Genomic DNA, 18,408 nt, shown 5'->3' with positions numbered 1-18,408 from the left:
GTGGGCAAAAATGTAAGCCCTCCCCCAAAATAAGTCCCCTGGACAACCCCCCCTCCAGTCAGGCAGAGCACCACTCACCGACCTAGCGGTATCCTGAAGACGCCAAGCCGCAGGAATGGGGGGGACAAAGGCTTGTATTGCTTGGCGCCTTCGGGATACTGCTAGGTCAGTGAGCGGTGCTGTGCCCAACTGGAGAGGGGTGTTGCTGGGCGGTTGCTCTCTTGCGAGCGAGCTCCCGAAGAGCCAGACATAGCCTCAAGGTCGAACGGCTGTGTTGCGCTATCGCAGCAGCACTACACAGCAGCCATTCACTGACCTTGGGGTATTGCCAAGCCGTGTGAGCACCTATTCGCTGCCCTCCGAATCCCGCAGCTTGGCGTCTTCGGAATGCCCCTAGGTCAGTGAATGGGGCTCTGCATGGCTGGAGACAGAGGTGGCATGAGCGGCTTTTCCGCTCACCACTCACGCACCTCCCAGCCTCACAATGCCCTTGCCTAATTCTCCCTGCGGCTTCCAAAGCATGGAAGTAGGATGCTAAGTCGTCTGCAAGTTGCCACTCTGGGAATACGCTCTATAGTTGTACGCTCTAGGAATATGCTCTGCCTCAGCCAGCCCACAACCATAAAGCTTACTGCCAGAGTGACCGCTGCCGAAAGACTCGGCTGTGGATCTCCGGAGTTTGGAAGCCGGAGAATAGGTTATGATTGGAGCACTGCCACGGTGGCAGCACACTGGTCCTGCAGGGAGAGCTGGGCCAGGACATGGTAAGGTTGGGAGGCACACCAGCTGGGGACAGAACAGGCGCTCGCAAAACCTCCCTTTCTAGCCGGGCAGAGCGCCATGCACTGACCTAAGGGTATCCCGAATGCATCAAGCCGCGGTAGCTGGGGGGAAAAGCAAAGCACCACGCGGCGTAGCACCTTTGGGATATCGCTAGGTCCATCAGTGGCGCTCTGCCCGGCTGGAAAGGGGGGTTGCCGGATGGCTGCTCATGAGCATGGTCACCTCATGGCTGATATGTTGCGCTGCTGTGACAGCGCAACACAGCCATTTGCCCCTGAGGCTGTGCTTGGCTCTTCGGGCGTCCACTCGCAAGAGAGCAGCCATCCAGCAACCCCAAAACAATAAGCCCCCCCTATAATAAGACCCAATCAATATTTTGGGGGTCAAAAAAAATAAGACCCTGTCTTATTTTCGGGGGAACACGGTACTTACATATCACAAGATGCCATAATGCTGTAATGTGTTTACATACGGATAGAAAAGACGCACTGTGAGCCATGGCACAATTTTAGAAATGCAGAAAAATTAATGTAAGTTTTCCCAAAGAAAGGTTTATTTCATCGGGTGGGATTATGGTTTGTACAAGGGATTAGAACTGTATTACAAATTTGGAAATTATGATTAGACCCTGGTTTGCAGATTCTGCAGCTGATCACAAAATAATCATAAGGAATTAATTCTAGAATTTGGGATACTGCCATTATTTTAAAAGATTGTTCTAACCCTGGATTTACATATTCTCATCTCGTTTTAGCTTCCTTCCTCTCCTTTTGGGACTTTTATGAGTTCTATTTTTAGAAACCAGAATGATACATCTAATATGCACTATATATATTTAACTAGTCCAAGAAAGAGAAACAGAAAACCTTTGGTGCAAGGGAGTACTCCTTTCTCCCAGACAAAGTGACAAGGGAATTGTGAAATGTTTGTTGTAAAACTTTAAAAGCTTTTGATGTATTGTAAAACTGGCATGTAGCCAGACTTCATAAATACTACTAAAGCAGGTTTGGGGTGTGTGTTGTGTATGTGTCTTCTATTCCAACTATGTTAACTGCATAATCAACAACAACAAAAATATCTTCACTGTCTTCTCCCTTACTAGCAATCCTTTGAATAAAGACAATAAGCATAGTAATTAACAGCCTGCTTCTATGCAGAACTACTAGAAAAGGAAACCAATAGGTTGAGTTGAACTACTTTCTGTAATACTGCTTAGAACTGCAGGCTCTGTTACGGGAACTGTCAATTTTAAGTGATATGCATTAAATTTTGGCAACATACACAAGATGAGAAACATAGTTTCAGAAGTTTATTAAATGACTTCCTTTAATACTATATAGGTATCAAAAGAATAATTTTAAACAGTGCTTTTAAAGAGGCAGTGATTTTCTATTAAAGATGTGAGTTGAGTTGCGTCTAATAGATGTCTCCTAAACACTATTTTGAGGAACGACTTCAATTAAATTATAATGTATGGCTCCAAAATACATGCTGTATTCATTCTGTATACATTTATCTAAACCTCTGACTGAAATCACTTGTACGGAGTAACTAGGAGTTTTCATTCAAACAGAAACATGCAAATCAATTTTCCAATTTCTAAACTTGGACAGTGAAATATGTGTTATAGAAGGGAGGGGGAGGGAGACAGAGAGAGACAGACAGACAGACAGAGGCAGACAGAGAAGCAGGCACACACAGAGTGATCTGTATTCATTAACCGTGTTGTACAATAACTAAAGTCATGCCTATGTTTAAGTAAACATTGTACAACTTGCAAAATGCCCACACCACTTTCTTTCTACTTGCCAGCCTTCATTCTGATATTGGTGTCACGTGACCTGTTATTCATAATAATAGGATCCAGCAGTAGCATTTCCTTAAGTAGAAATGCCGTTATCATTTCCAGTTGTTTTAAGTGACAAGCATATTCTTGGTCTTAATTATTCGTAGTCTGCACCCACAAAAAAATCCTAATTAGTTTGATCATCTGAATTTCTGAATAACAGGCAGTAGCAAGGCTGATCTAGAATAATCAGGGTTAGCCACTAGTCTAGTTGGAGCCTGGATGAGAAAATCTGGGAAGTTATACTGGGAAATCAAACCAAACCAAGACAGTCTGGAAGAAGATCACGGCAAAACATTTTGGAACCATGCCCAAAACTGTAAGGATATATCATATATGTCATCAAATAAGAATCAAGCTTGACTCAAGACATTTTTGAAACTGATTATCTGACAGCATCTCCTAATGCTTGCTCACTTTCTGATCTATTAACTATTTTGCTGGAACTAGCAGAAGGGAGATTTTTATGATATTGGATTCTTCTTACAGCCATCCTTTTCATTAATTCAGAAGAAAAGTCCATCCTTACTTCTTTCACTCATTCCAGATTGTGAGTGACCACCCAACAAATGCTTTAATAGAAACTTGTGATATCAAAACTGTTTCTGAGTGGTTAGATAGCTAAAAATGTTCATGTGTACCCCAAGGCTCTGTTTTAGGCCCAGTACTTTTCAACATCTTCATCAATGATTTGGATGAGGGAATAAATGGGGAACTCATCAAATTTGCAGATGACACCAAGCAGGAGTGTTGGCAGGAATAGCCAACACTCCAGAAGACAGCTTAACATACAGAAGGATCTTGACAAACGTGAACATTGGGCACTATCTAATAAAATGAAATTCAATGGTGAAAAGAGTAAGATACTACATTTAGGCAAGAAAAACTAAATGCACAGGTACAGTATAGGTGGTACCTTGCTCAATAGTAGTAACTGTGAGAGGGATGTTGGAGTCCTAGTGGACAACCATTTAAATATGAGCCAGCAGTGTGCAGCAGCTGCCAAAAAAGCCAACACAGTTCTAGGCTACATAAACACAGGGATAGAATCAAGATCACGTGAAGTGTTAATACCACTTTAAAATGCCTTAGTAAAGCCACACTTGGAATACTACATTCAGTTTTGGTCGCCACGATGGAGAAAAGATGTGGAGACTCTAGAAAGAGTGCAGAGAAGACCAACAAAGATGATTAGGGGACTGGAGACTAAAACATATGAAGAACGGTTGCAGGAACTGGGTATGTCTAGTTTAATGAAAAGAAAGACTAGGGGAGACATGATAGCAGTGTTCCAATATCTCAGGGGTTGCCACAAAGAAGAGGGAGTCAAACTATTCTCCAAGGCACCTGAGGGTAGAATAAGAAGCAATGAGTGGAATCTAATCAAGGAGAGAAGCAACTTAGAACTGAGGAGAAATTTCCTGACAGTTAGAACAATTAATCAGTGGAACAACTTGCCTCCAGAAGTTGTGAATGCCCCAACACTGGAAGTCTTTAAGAAAATGGATAGCCATTTGTCTGGAACGATATAGGCAGGGGGTTGGACTAGAAGACCGCCAAGGTCCCTTCCAACTCTGCTATTGTATTGTACTGTGTTCTGTTTAAAAAAATACATTTTATATTTTAATTTAGTTGGCTGCTGCCTAGGATTTTCTAGTGGACAGTTGGGATAGAAGCGTTCAAATAATTTGTCCCCTTGTAATTTTGTGATTTTTCTTAGCCTTCAGAGATGTAATCCTCAGATCAGTGGAAAGATGCATGTTGAACATGATCTGTCTAAACACAGCTGACATACAATTTCAAATATGCCCTCCTTTGGATGTATGCAGGAAAATCTTTAAAACTGTTATAGTCAGATGCATTAAATGAAAGTGATTTCTAATATGACAGCTAGAGTATTACAAGAATGTATAAGAATATTCTCATTTCATTCATGAAATGCTGACATGTATGCACATGAGGTCGATGTTTTATTAATTTCAGTCATCTATGCCCTTAACCATCTGAGCCAGTATCTGATTTCTCACAGTGGTTATGCCCTTACCTTCCACCTTAGTCTGCCCAAATGCCAATAAAAACAGCATAGAAATAGGTTAGTAAAATGAGTAGGTGTTAAGAAAAAGGCAAGCTAATAGGCTAGAGAGGACTGAAGGCAGGGGAGGGTTGCTGCCAGTTTTACTACCGGTTCACAACCCCCGCACGTCTGATGCACATGTGCGCTGTTCAATGTAAATTGTTCTTCACGCATGCGCAGAACAATTTAGAGTGAACTGTGCATGCATAGTCACTAAAATCCAAAATGGTGGCGGCCTAGCAGCGTCGAGGGAAGCAGCTTGGGGGCATGGCAGGCCTGGGTCGCTGCTGGTTCTGTGACCCAGGCCTGAATTCCACTAACCGGTTTGGCCGAAGTGGGCCGAACCAGGAACAACTCACCTCTGGCTCAAGGTGATGACATCAGCTTTGAGACAAGCAATACTAAGAAGAAAAACTACACAAATACATAAGGATAGGATTAAAATAGCTAAGGAAATGATGTAGCAGCTGATAAAAGAGTGCTTTCATGCCAGGAATACTGCCCCAAAGGGATTGGTTCTATTGGTCCCTCATTGAATCATAGCGCTGTAAGAAACATTGGAAATCTTATAATACAACCCTAGGCAGGAGTTCTTATGCCATCTAGGGCAAATGGTTGTCCAATCTTTTCTTGAAAACCTCCAGCAATGAAGTTTGCCTCCTGGAGTTCTGTTCCATTGATCAATGGTTCTTACTATCAATAAGTTCCACACATTGTTTCTTGTCCTGCCCTCAGGTGCTTTGAGGAATAAATTGACCCCCCTCTTCCCAATGACAGCCCTTCAAGTATTGGAAGATGTCTATCATGTCACTCCTAAGCCTTCTATTGGTTACGCGAAATATACATAGATCCCTAGCCCAGTGATGGCGAACCTTTTTCTTACAATATGCCAAAATTGCATGCGTGCACTATCGCATGCATGTTCCCACTCAAGCTCCCTGCGCATGTGTACATGACCATCCCCACCCCCGCACCCCCAGGCTCTGAGGGCTTTCCTGAATCCTGGGGAGGGCAAACTCACTACAACACCCATAAACCTCTACAGAGAATCTGGCTAAAACTGTGTCTAAAGCAAAGGAATCAAACACAACATGTTTAACAGGGTTGGCAAGCTGATAGCTCAATCCAGATGTCAAGTTGAAGCTAAAGTGGACAATAAAGAGCGGTCAAGGTCGCCAGTAAGCTCACTTGACCAACACTTCTTTCCAATGAATGGTTTAATTAAAAAAAAAACCGCCCTGAGTAAAGATGGGTGTTGGGAATACTTAACTATGATGACAACCTCTTAAGTAAAGAAGATTAGCAACCATTCGAAGTACTCCATTTGCTTTTATGGAGCCTGTTTGCAGAGTGCATGTTCTCTTTTTGCTCTCAGCAAACAATAAAACAAGTTACTTGGAAAACCAGGTGGGGCCTGAAACAAATACAGACTGAACTGTGCAGGCTGGTTTATCCTAAAGGTGTGTGAAATCTTGGTTTCAGTTGGAAAGGCCCTGGGCAATGCACCTTGTTAAGAACTAGGCTAGTGTCAAAAGAGTTGCCATTGTATTCACGACAACCTCACCTCATAAATATCTGAGTGAATTTGAGGCATTTTTTTTCCTGTCCAGCCTGTCCATCTTAAAATAAAAAAGAATAGAAGCATCCAAAAGAATGTTATAAAGCCCATGGCTTTTATATAGAGGCTCGGTGGTATTTACTTGTGAATCATGCCTGGAGCAAGGGAGTATCTGGATAGTTCTAAGACAGATGGGTCAGCTAGCCCAGTAATTGATATCCTTGCTTGGAGCAGAAGCATGTTTTTCAAAGGCCTGTTTTAACTAACATGAAGCAATTCACAGAGCAAAGTTTCAACACTCCCAAGGAAAAAGGTCTTATGTTGGTGATGTGTGAAAAAAGCCAATCCAACTTTTGGTATTGAACGCAGTTCTAATATTGTACAGCTCTTCCTCTGGCATACCTACCACATTAATTAGCCAGACTGGCTCTCTCAGTATCGTTACAATGCCATATTTTTTGTGGTACGATGGTTAATATAAGTAGCTTTAAGGGAACTGATCTGCTACCTGTATCATATACCATAAGTACAGTATATCCACCTTATACAATGGCTACGTTCACATGCCTTACTAAGCCATATTTTGACTTTGTTTTGTTTAGAAGTGAAACAGCCATTTACTGTTTCCCATAGTCCTAACAACGTGACGTTCACTGCATCAGGGATAAAATTACATTTGGGTTACATATTAATGTGAACCAGTCTCATTTATCTTTAAATGTTTACTTAAGGGCAAGCTTTAATTCACATGTCCTGAATTAAAATAAAACTAAGCATACAATTATATATCCGTTCTCACACTCCTCTTATTCATACTACGTGATTTAAAAACATGCAGAATATCAAATTGACAGTGACATACAGACATTAAGGGGAAATGTATCCAAAATGTTCTGACATGAATGCCTATAATAGTTTGAAATAAGTTGAAATAGGCATGTTTTTATATCAGTTATTTACGTCTTGTTCTTCCTCACTACTGTCAGTTTGTTCCACAAGCAGAAGAGTCATCAGTGGAACCACATTTGTGTATTTGTGAACTAAGGCCTATGTAATCCAGCAGTCAACAGGAAGCAACACAATATCGTTTGTCCTACAAAATGAAAAATGCTGTGGACTTGCCTTAAATGCTAGTATAAGCAGGTTAAAGTCATGATATAAAATTATAGAACAAAATGATAGGATTTGATCTCCAGATGATTTCCATTTCCCGTACTACCTTATAGTCACAGTTTAAATTTACCTTTAAAGTTCTAATGCAAAAAGTGATTCTTGACATTGCAACCCTAACCCTAACCCAATCTTATAAGGACTTATAATGAATAATATCCAGCACAGTCCTTGTCATTTTTTACCAGGATATTTAGATTTAAATTTTTTTTTGTTGTAGCAATAGCAATAGATAGCACTTAGACTTATATACCGCTTCATAGTGCTTTACAGCTCTCTCTAAGCAGTTTACAGAGTCAGCATATTTCCCTCAACAATCTGGGTCCTCATTTTACCGACCTCAGAAGGATCAACCTTGAGCCCATCAGGATCGAACTGCTGGTAGTCGGCAGAATTAGCCTGCAATACTGCATTCTAACCACTGTACCACCACCTGAATGCGCCTGTCTAAAAACCTTCTAGTTTTTGCCATTGAATATGTTTTTCAATTCTGTTGTAGAGTGAATTCACCCCAGTTTCAGTGGTGATATTCAGCTAGTTCAGACCAGTAATGGCCACCTGCCTCGCTATGGTGTCCTATTTAGCCACATTTTCTAAGCCGCGTGCATTTGCAAGCAAAGCACATGCATGGAAGGCCATGTGCATGCATGGAAGGCGCGGGCGTGCTCACATTTTCGGTGCACGGCGAACCGATGGTAAGATTATGTGAAACCCACCTCTGCCCAGTTTATTATCTTTCCTGCCACAATTGTCAAGTGAATGAGCGCAGTTGTCAAGTTAGTAAGTGAATTTGGCTTTCCCCATGACTTTGCTTGTCAGAAGATTGCAAAAAGTGATCACATGACCTCAGGTCACTGCAACCGTCACATACCGGTTGTCAAGTGTCCAAATTTTCATCATGTGACCACAAGGATGCTATTATGGTCGTACATAGGAAAACCAGTCAGTGCTATTGTAACTTCAAATGGGCATCAAACGAATGATTATAAGTTGAGGACTACCTCTATTTATAATTCCTAGTGTGTAAGCAATAGCCAACACTCAGAAGTGACAGAAACTGTGACTCAGTAAGATCTAGCCAGTGACATAAAATTAAGCCTTGTGGAACAGACTTAGCAACAGAAATTTTGGACTTAATTGTAGTCACAAGTTGAGGACTATCTGTATCGGGGACCACAGATTCCTTACCTCTGAAGTACAGGCTTTTATTTCAAGTATAATCCTCACACATGCAGGGGTGAAATTCAGCAGGTTTTGACAGGTTCTGGACAACTGGTAGTTGAAATTTTGAGTAGTTTGGAGAACCGGCAAATACCACCTCTGGCTGGCTCCAGGAGTGGGGAAGGAATGGGGATTTTGCAGTATCCTTCCCCTGCCATGCCTACCAAGCCACGCCCACAGAACTGGCAGTAAATAAATTTGAATTTCGCCACTGGAGCTATGCCACATATTTGTCTAAAATTGTGTAATTTAGGATACTTTTAACAGGAAAAGGAGGGGTTTTTTTCTGACAACATAGTTCAGTTATCATTATAAGTCCAATCAGCACTTTTAAGAAGGGCATAATAAGCAGCTGATAAATGTATATTCTGTAAGAACAAAAATAAACTGTGTTCAAACGCACTCTATTATCTAGGAATGTAGAAAGATGTCTGATACTGAGTCAGATCCCTGATCCACCTATTTTAGTATTATCAGTACTGATTGATAGTGGCTTTCTAGGGCTCATGACTGGGACCTCATGAAAATAATATGCTGGTATAGGCAAGAGGGTGGAGCTGTGGACAAATGGTACAAGATGAAGAAAAGTAGTCATCCCTTGAAATCAAATTACAGAATATTTTTATATTCTGTAATTCTATTTTCCGGCCCCATGAAATACCCTTCTTGGCTCCAATTCTGAAGGACACATGTTCATTTGACACTTCAGTCAATTATTACTTTACTGAAATAGTTCCACGGTTAATAAATGTTCAGTAACTCATAGAATTATTGATCTAGCCAAGTTTCTGTACCACACCCCACTCTCTAAGCTTCTCCACTCTAAGCTACAACATTTGTAGGAGCTTTATGAAGTTTCTGATTGGGACAGCCCTTTCACTTTAATTCTTTAGCTAAGCTGTACATGTGAGAATATATTATTGATTACTTTCACTTATTATTAAGCTTAGAAGTATTACAAATTTCTGCTACATAAAAGAAGTGGTAGAATTGAAGTAATCCTCAAAATTGAAATTGATAGGAATGACTGAGATTACTGCAATATAGATATATTTTCTGTTTTCTGTGTCATTTGCATCTCGTCTAATGCAGATAGGTTGGACAATAAATACATAAATATGAATTCTTGAGTAAACTTCAGCAGTCATGGGAAAAGAAGAGAAGTCCTCTTGGGAAGATGCCATTGACTAAATGCAAAATATGTGTTCATGGGGGAGGAGAATAAGCAGAAAATTTTCACAACAGAGCAGGATAAACAGCTGAATCCATTAAATGTTCTATATTGGTACTGGTTATTCCTTTTTTTTTTTTACTATATATGCCATTAGCACTTAGATATGAACTATGAACAACTAATATATAACATTTCATTCAGACTAGTGAAAGTAGGCCGAATAAAAATTTCTTTCTATCTAAATGTTCAGTGTCATTAAATGTCAAATGAAATGCATTAGGGCATGGGTGTCAAACTTGCAACATCATGTTGTCATCACATGACATATCATGACTTCCTCCCACTTCACTAAACCAGAGGTGGGCATGGCTAACTCATGATGCATCCGGCCCACAGGCCGCCAGTTTGACACCCATGCATTAGGGTATGAAGTCCCATCTCCCAATCATATTTTACAAAGGGATTTCACTAATGGGAGCTATTTACTAAGATTAGCTTAAGATCAATAATATCCTCCATTTAATGTCTAGAAATATAATCAGGTCTGGAACCACAACCCTGAGTCCTTGGGAGAAGGGCGGCATATAAATCCAATAAACCAAACCAAACCAAACCAAACCAAACCAAACCAAACCAAACCAAACCAAACCAAACCAAACCAAACCAAACACCTTTGATGATGATTGGGAATAGAAAAAATAAAACTGCCACAGTCATAAATTTATATAATTTTAAGGCACAAACATACAGTACTTAGGTTATTGAATTCTTTGTGGTCAACCACAAAGGTATCACACCTTCTCTGTAATAAGCAGAAAGGAGCAATCAAAATGATCAAAAGATTTATGTAGGTAATTAATTTATGAAAAATAAGATGTCCTTATGGCTAGTAGCTCAGAGGATGAACTAAATTAACAGAGGAGTTGATTATAATTCTTACAATAACAGACTTGCTAATTCTATTTGTGGCTTTTCAACAGTGTTTTATTTGATCTAACAATTCCCTGATTCGCCAGTCTGAATATAATAAAGGCTCTTGGATGTTCCTAATCTCTAACATTAGAATCTGCTACCATTGGCTTTGCTAGACGATCTACAGAAACTTACAGATCAGCAAGGTTCTTCTCTTGAAAATCAATCAACGTCTTAGTGGATAAAATACTACATACACTGCAGAGAAGTGAGTCAGGAATGCTAATTCATTCCTTAGGGAGCAAGACTAGATTACTTTCAATCTCACTATTTATCAACTCACTCCCTGTCTCTGTGTTTGAATGACATGGGAATGAACAAAAAGAAGTTTCGTGTTACAGTGCAAATACTTTTTAAAAATACATTTACTGCATTTTTGGAGTTGCCACCTGCTTTCAAAGGTACCTAGAAAAACTGGGTTTGGGGACAGAATTCTTCCCTTGGGCTGACTAGCTGGTTCCACAAGAAACCACAACTGGCATCATTTATTCCGATACTAATTAGTACATACCTAATATGCTGTTCTCAATTCAAACTACTCACAAAGCAGCTAAAACTTTCACAGTGGTTCTCTACAATATTTGTAGTATTAAAGATCACTGTGGTTATAACCTGCTCCTCTCAATCCCAAACTATAAAACAACATGGGAGCAATATAATGTTTATATTCTGAATATACAAGGAGTCCTGGATTTACAAGTGTAAAGATGCCTGCCCATCATGGTCATATGTTGTGACAGTTGTAAAGTGGGTAGCCCATATGACGGACCTGATTTAAAAAAATATTTTTGTGATGGTTGTTAAGCAAATGCAGTAGTCGTAAAGTGAACACCATTGTCATTAAGCCAACATTACAATTGCTAAGGGAACCCATGGTTTTCTCTGAGGCATATTAACTAAAAATCAGAAGCAAATGCCTGTTTGTGGCAAAGAATAATAAATCACAGAATATGGCCCAGGATGCTGAAATGATGGTGCAGTTAAGAGCTGTGGTGGCGCAGAATGCAGTATTGTAAGCTAATTGTGCTTACTCCCGACTGCCAACAGTTTGGCAGTCAGTTCGATTCTAATCGGTTCAAGGTTGACTCAGCCTTCCATCCTACTGAGGTCTGTAAAATGAGGATCCAGACTGTTGGGGGTAACATGCTGATTCTTTAAACCATTTAGAGAGGGCTGTAAAGCACTGTGAAGCAATATATGTCTAAATGCTATTGCTATTGGTAAATGGCCATAAATGCGGGCCAGTTTCTCAGCTCCTGAAAAGCAGTCAGGTGGCAGCAGCCCAGAATCAGGACGTAAGTGCCTTCTGGACATGGGAGAGGCACTAAACAAATGATCGTAAGTCCAGGACTACTTGCATAAAGATGTAAATATTCTTTGCCCACCCTCACAAATAAATACACCTGTTTTCACAAGTCATTTGTACTTTCTACCTTGTTCTGGATATGCCAACAACTAAAGAAGAAAAATAAGTTTACAATTCATTTGCCTCAAGTAAAACTATTCTGTACTACCATTTTTGGAAATATGACTTCACAATGTTGAAGACATTTATTTGACATGAAAAAAAACCCTTCTCTTGTCATGCTGGTGAACAGAGCGATAGATGTTGTGATTTTGATGTATGCTTATAAAGTTTCTTAAGAGAGCTTTATTTATACATTCTTTTCCAATGAGGGAATTATTATTCAAGCCAAATCTTCCACAGTTTTCTTTTATGTACACATTTAAAGCAATCCCTCTCCACCCCAAATATTCCTTTACTTAACTTTTCCTCAGCCTTATTTCTTCATTATGGATGACACCTGCTCTATTTTGGAGCCTGTTGCTCATTCTTTGTATTTGAGAATTGACGTGTGCTTGCACATACATACACATGTGAGAAAGAAAAAAATTACCATATTTTTCAGAGTAAAAGAAGTATCTTTTTCCCCCAAAAAAGAGGGTGAAAATCTGGGTGCATTTTATACACTGAATACAGCATTTTTGGCCTCGTTTGGCAAAAAACAAGGCATGCAGAGGGTTTGGGAGGCTGTAGAGTGTACCTGGAGGTTGGGGAGGGCAAAAACAAGTGAAAACGGGCCCATTTTTTACAAAAATGGAGGTGGTTTTGCCCTCCCAAGTTCCCAGGAGCACTCTGCAGGCCTTCCAAACTCTCTGCACACCCCGTTTTTTGCAAAAAAAATATATGCCCATTTTCACTGTTTTTCGCCTCCCAGAATTTTTTTAAAATTTACCTCTTCAAAATCTTGGTGCATCTTATACTCTGGTGCGTCTTATAGTCCGAAAAATACGGTACATTTCCTTTGGTTGATGGGGACTTAAATCTAGAAGTGCATCCATATAATTCAACTACTTGTATGTTTACAGCAATTGAAGTATAATCTGCAGTTATATGGAAAACTGAGCCAAATTACCTGTTGCACACAGGACTTTGCATTGAGGAAAAAGAGTTCAACTGTGGTCTTGTCCTTCAGAAACGAAATGCTTTCTATGTAAAATCTAAAAGAAAGGGAAAAAGGAATCGTTTTACTGCCTTGTAATCATGCAGTTGTAAATCAAAGGTTAAAAACCAATGTTGTTAAAAATCATTGCAAATGAGTTCAATTAGTCCAACAGCACTCCGGAAAACATTTGTGCAATAGGTAAAACAAAGGGGAAGGTTTATCAAACCTACATATTGTAAAAATCAGATTCTTGTTTGAGTCAGCAAAGAAATTAACTCCCCAAGAGTATTTTTCAACGAACCCATAAAAGTTGCAAGCTGAAAGAACCTATTGCACACATTTTTTTTAAAAGAGAAAGAAATGAAGTTGCCTGCAAAATACATTTTTTCTGATATGGTTAAGTATTTGATTTTTGAAATGTTTAACAGAGATATAATTGATAAGTATAAATAGAAGAAAGAAGGGACAAGCTACATTTAGAAAGATCCCATACCTATTAGGCTATTTCATTTGGTAAATTCTGAGTACTAATTGTAAACATTTTGGCAATATATCATGCTGACATCAAGTGTTTTTCCAGTAAGTTATCTTATTTAAGACACTGTTCTTATCAAGCTGAAAATCCAGATGTTGAGTTTATATCTGCTTATCTAGTCGCTTTACTTTCAAACAATAATTACACAGAGATTTATACCACAAGACCTACAGTGACTTTAGGAGACAGCTAATTTGAAATTGGGGACAGAAAACAGTACCCAAAGGGGAGGGCAATTTTGGTAATTCTGCAAATAAAAAAAAAGGAACTCTAGGCTATAAAATTCAAAATATACATCCAAATTTGTATGTAGCAATTCCCATTCACTGCACTGTTATTACTTGCACCTGCTGAGAAGTCATTTTCAAAAGTGAAAATTATAAAAAAGTTATCTATTCTCTTTCATAGCTGAAGGTGCTGGATAAGAAATGATCTCAACTGAAAATAACATTGGAAAGGCATTGGATGAAACTGATCTCGTGGAAGAGTTTTCATCTAAAACAGGAATGTCAAACTCACAGCCTGCAGACCAGATGTATTACATGCTGGCCACACCCACCCCCATTTTAGCAAAGGTGGAAAACTCGTGATACGTCATGTGACAACAATGGGATGACATGTGTTTGACACCCCTAATCTAAAAGATCTCAAAAAGTTTCATGTCTATAAGTATTGTCATGTTATTAATTTGTCAGTTTGTATTCTCTTCAGTAGCAGACGAAGATGTAAAAATACAATGAGGTCCTAATCATGAAGATAAATACTGAAGAACATAATTTATTGCTTTCCTCTTTTCTTTCATTTATGAAATTTGATAACCATTCTTTCAGGACTATGCCACAGATTGAGAATTCTTAGAATAAAATCAGATATACCACGGACAGTGCTGATAGGTTATAAAAAGAATTGCATAATTGTCCAGGGCCACAAAAACTCTAAGGCCACCAATGGATATAACCAAGTGCTTTCCTAATTATGATATCACAATTATGAAATATTCTCCTCCAAGACTTCCAAGTATTCCACATTTGCAAGACTGGACTGCATCCAGTTTTGGTCACCACAAAACAAAAAAGACACTGATGCCTAAAAAAAAGTACAAGCTAAATGAGTCTAGTTGACTTGGCTGTTCGGTTTAGCTTAGCAAAGAGAAGGCTTAGAACAGGGGTGTCAAACTCAAGGCCTGCAGGCTGAATCCGGCCTGCAGAGTGCTTAGGCCCACAGGCCTGCCCTGGAAACAGTGAAGGATCGGCCTGCAGTGCCTCTGCCAGCGAAAACAGAGCTCAGGAGGGCTGCATGCATCCTTCCCTAGCTCCATTTTTGATGGCAGGAAGCTGTTGCGGTCGAAAACAGAGTTTCTATGAGTGACGTTGAGCTGGCCATGCCCACCCTGGTCATGCCCCCATGGTCCAACACAACCCTGATGCAGCCCTCAATGAAATCGAGTTTGACACCTCTGGCTTAGGGGATGACACGCTAGCCATTTTCTAACACTTGAAGGACTGTGATGGGAAAAGGGAATTGACTTGTTCTCCAAAGCATCTGAGAACAGGACAAGAAGCAATGGACGAAAGCTTGTCAGATAGAAATCCAAGCTGGAAATAGGGAAGAATTTCCTGACAGTGAGAATGATTAATCAATGCAATAGCTTGCCTTTCAAAGTTGTAGATGCTCCATTACTGGAGTATAGATTAGACAACCATTTATCTACGATGGAATAAGGACTCTTGCCTTGGGCAGAGATTTGGACTGAAAGACCTCCAAGTCCTTTCCAGCCTTATGATTCTATGACTCTAAGAGATTAACTTAACATCAACATTGATTTCATTTCAGTATGTGAATTCTGGTGTTCTAAGCTTGCTTCTCTTTCTGCAGATGTTTCCGCCAAGCTAAGTAATATCATCAGTGGACAGGGATGATGCATATATGTAGTAGCTTGCCTTACCAGTATTTGCTGAAGTAACTTTTCTTCCCTTATTGCTTTTTTGGTGGCTTATATTCTGAAGATTTGATATCTCATTTTCTATCATATTAATATTTTATTGCCTGTGCAGGAACCTTGAAAATATGGAGTTTGGGGGGAGATATTTTAGAATACCTCCAGCCCTCTAAACATGTGCAGTCTCAACACATATGGAAGTTCCTTCAAAGGTTTTCTTTAAACAGCACTTCAAATGTAAAAACAGTAGCATACTGAGTCATCTTCTTAAGGCTTAAATATAAAAATTACAACATGGGATGACATAGAGTACTAGTTTGGAAGTCATGGGGAAATGTGATAAACACATGTTCATGCAAATGTCATCCCGTTAACTTTTTTTAGGGGACAACAGAAAATGAGTGGCTAGATGGAGTCATTGAAGCAGTTGGTATGAGATTAAATGGACTCCGGGGGATGGTAGAGGACAGGAAGGCCTGGAGGAATGTTGTCCATGGGGTCTCGATGGGTCGGACATGTGCGACTAACAAGAACAACTTATTTGTCATTGATAATAACAAAAACCCATTAATTATTTTTAAAAAACATTTTGATTACAAGTGGAAATTTCAGAGGTGCAAATTTATTTTGTATTGCCTAACCATACTTACCTGACTGCAAAAAACAAAGTTACCGGACCTGTTTTTTTAGGAAAATCATGATCCAGAACCCTGTGATCTAACTGTAGCCAGACATTGTGTCCCCTGAAAAATATCAAAACAGAACAGGAAACATAAGAAATCAATGCTTTTAATTCACACAGCTGAGACTATTTCTCTAGAAATGAAGTTGGCTAACTCTTCTATTTTCCTCATTTCATTTATTTCCTACTTTCATTGCAAGCATAGATAATGTAGCAGTTATAAAGATGCAAGAAAGTGCAATCTTATCTTTCCTCTTGATTAAGAACCAGTTAATGGGCTGAAATACAGGTAGACCTCTACCTACAGCCATTCATTTAGTGACTGTTTGAAGTTAAAACAGTATTGAAAAAGTGACTTAGGACCAGTCCCCACGCTTATTACCGTCATAGCATCCTAATGGTCATGCAGTCAAAATTCAGATGCTTGGCAACTGAAATTGGTGTAATTTGTGACGATTGCAGCATCCCTAGGTCACGTGATTACCATTTGTGATCTTTCCAGCCATCTTCTGACAGGAAAAGTCAAAGGGAGAAGCTGAATTTGTTTAACAACCACATGATTTGAAGTAACAACTATAGTGATTCGCTTAACAACCACAGCAAAAAATGTTATAAAATCAGACATGACTCATTAATGACCACTTTGATTACCAATGGAAAAGCTAGTTCCAACTATGATTGTAATCAAGGACTACCTGTAGGATTGTCAACAGGGGCCAGAATGATATATAGGAGTAGTAATTGCCACACATGTAATTGGTGTAGCTTTCTCAGAAAGTCAAAAGTGGTAGCCGACTGTCCATTCAAATGCAAGATGCACCAATTCTATATACTAGTTCCAAATGTGATCAGAATCTCGAGATGTAATAAATCAGTTACTGCTTACTTTATCAAATGTTTAAAAACTGGTTTCCAAATTGTAAGTACCACCTAATCCCCTCTTAATAACTGATTGACAATATTGCTGTCTTCATGAAAATAAGGAAATTAGGATTTACGTTCTTGAGCAAAGGAATTACCAGCCTTCAAAGTGCTATTATAGCATATTATTAAATCAAAACCAACAGGAAAGCAAAATCCATGCCTTTTTTTATAGCCTCACATACTTTAGAGGGCAGTACAGTGTCTCAGTGGTTAAAATATTGGGCTTGTCAGCTGGAAAGCCAACACCCCAGGTTTGAGATTCAAGCATCATGCAATGGGGTGAGCACCCATCCTTTCCCCAGCTCCTACCAACCTAACAGTTTGAAAGTATGTAAAAGTGAGTATATAAATAAGTACCACTTCAGTCAGAGGGTAATAATGCTACATGACATCATGCTGGCTACATGACTGCGGAAATTTCTTTGGACATCACTGGCTCAATGAATCAGAGATGTAAGCAACAACCAGTGGAGTAAAATCTGCAGGGACTCTTTTATTTTTTACCTTTTTTACACCAGAAGAATTCAGCATTCTCATTATCACTAACTGGATATGAAAAAAGTTGAAATCCAATCTATCTGGATATCACTAGGTATGTAATGGTGATTCAATCTTCATTTGTTCTTTTCACACCTACATTTTGCAATGGCCTACAGTGAATTTATAGATGATTTTTTTTTTTGAGAAGAAAAATAAGCACAAGGGAAAGAAAGCCTTCACCATTAAAGTGTATTGTTATTATCCATCGGTGCTTTGACTGAAGAATATCTGTGTCACTGAGTCACACACTTTGCCTGATAGAAAAAGTTTAAGTGGCATTTTCTGCTACAATATAGAATTTTTTAAAAATAGGATTTGACTGCCCTCTGGAGGTTGCAAGTTCATAATCAAAATAACATAAAAAGGAATGTAACATCAATAGACATTAAACTAGAATGTTGTTAAGATGAAGAGAGACTTCCTCTTGCGTTCAGACTTACGCTTTTTAGGAACTTTTTCTCAAATAGAAGCAAATGCACCAAAATCTACAAAATCTATTGACAGAATTTACTTCAGTGATGGGTTGCTGTGGGTAAACCCCGG

General features: G+C 39.3%; 1 protein-coding gene across 1 annotated transcript in view; it reads right to left on the bottom strand.

Moving 5' to 3' along the window:
• The window catches only part of FRMD4B (FERM domain containing 4B), a 161,047-nt gene that overhangs the window by 106,229 nt on the left and 36,410 nt on the right, over positions 1 to 18,408 (bottom strand). The window contains exons 4-5 of the mRNA XM_032212079.1: positions 16,370 to 16,462; positions 13,216 to 13,300 (exon numbers count right to left, since the gene is read on the bottom strand). Coding sequence (XP_032067970.1) covers positions 13,216 to 13,300; positions 16,370 to 16,462 — 178 coding nt within the window. The remainder of the gene's footprint in view (positions 1 to 13,215; positions 13,301 to 16,369; positions 16,463 to 18,408) is intronic.

This window comes from Thamnophis elegans, chromosome 2 (assembly GCF_009769535.1).
Source record: "Thamnophis elegans isolate rThaEle1 chromosome 2, rThaEle1.pri, whole genome shotgun sequence".
Classification (NCBI taxonomy): Eukaryota; Metazoa; Chordata; class Lepidosauria; order Squamata; family Colubridae; genus Thamnophis; species Thamnophis elegans.
This window is presented reverse-complemented; position numbering and strand designations above follow the sequence as displayed.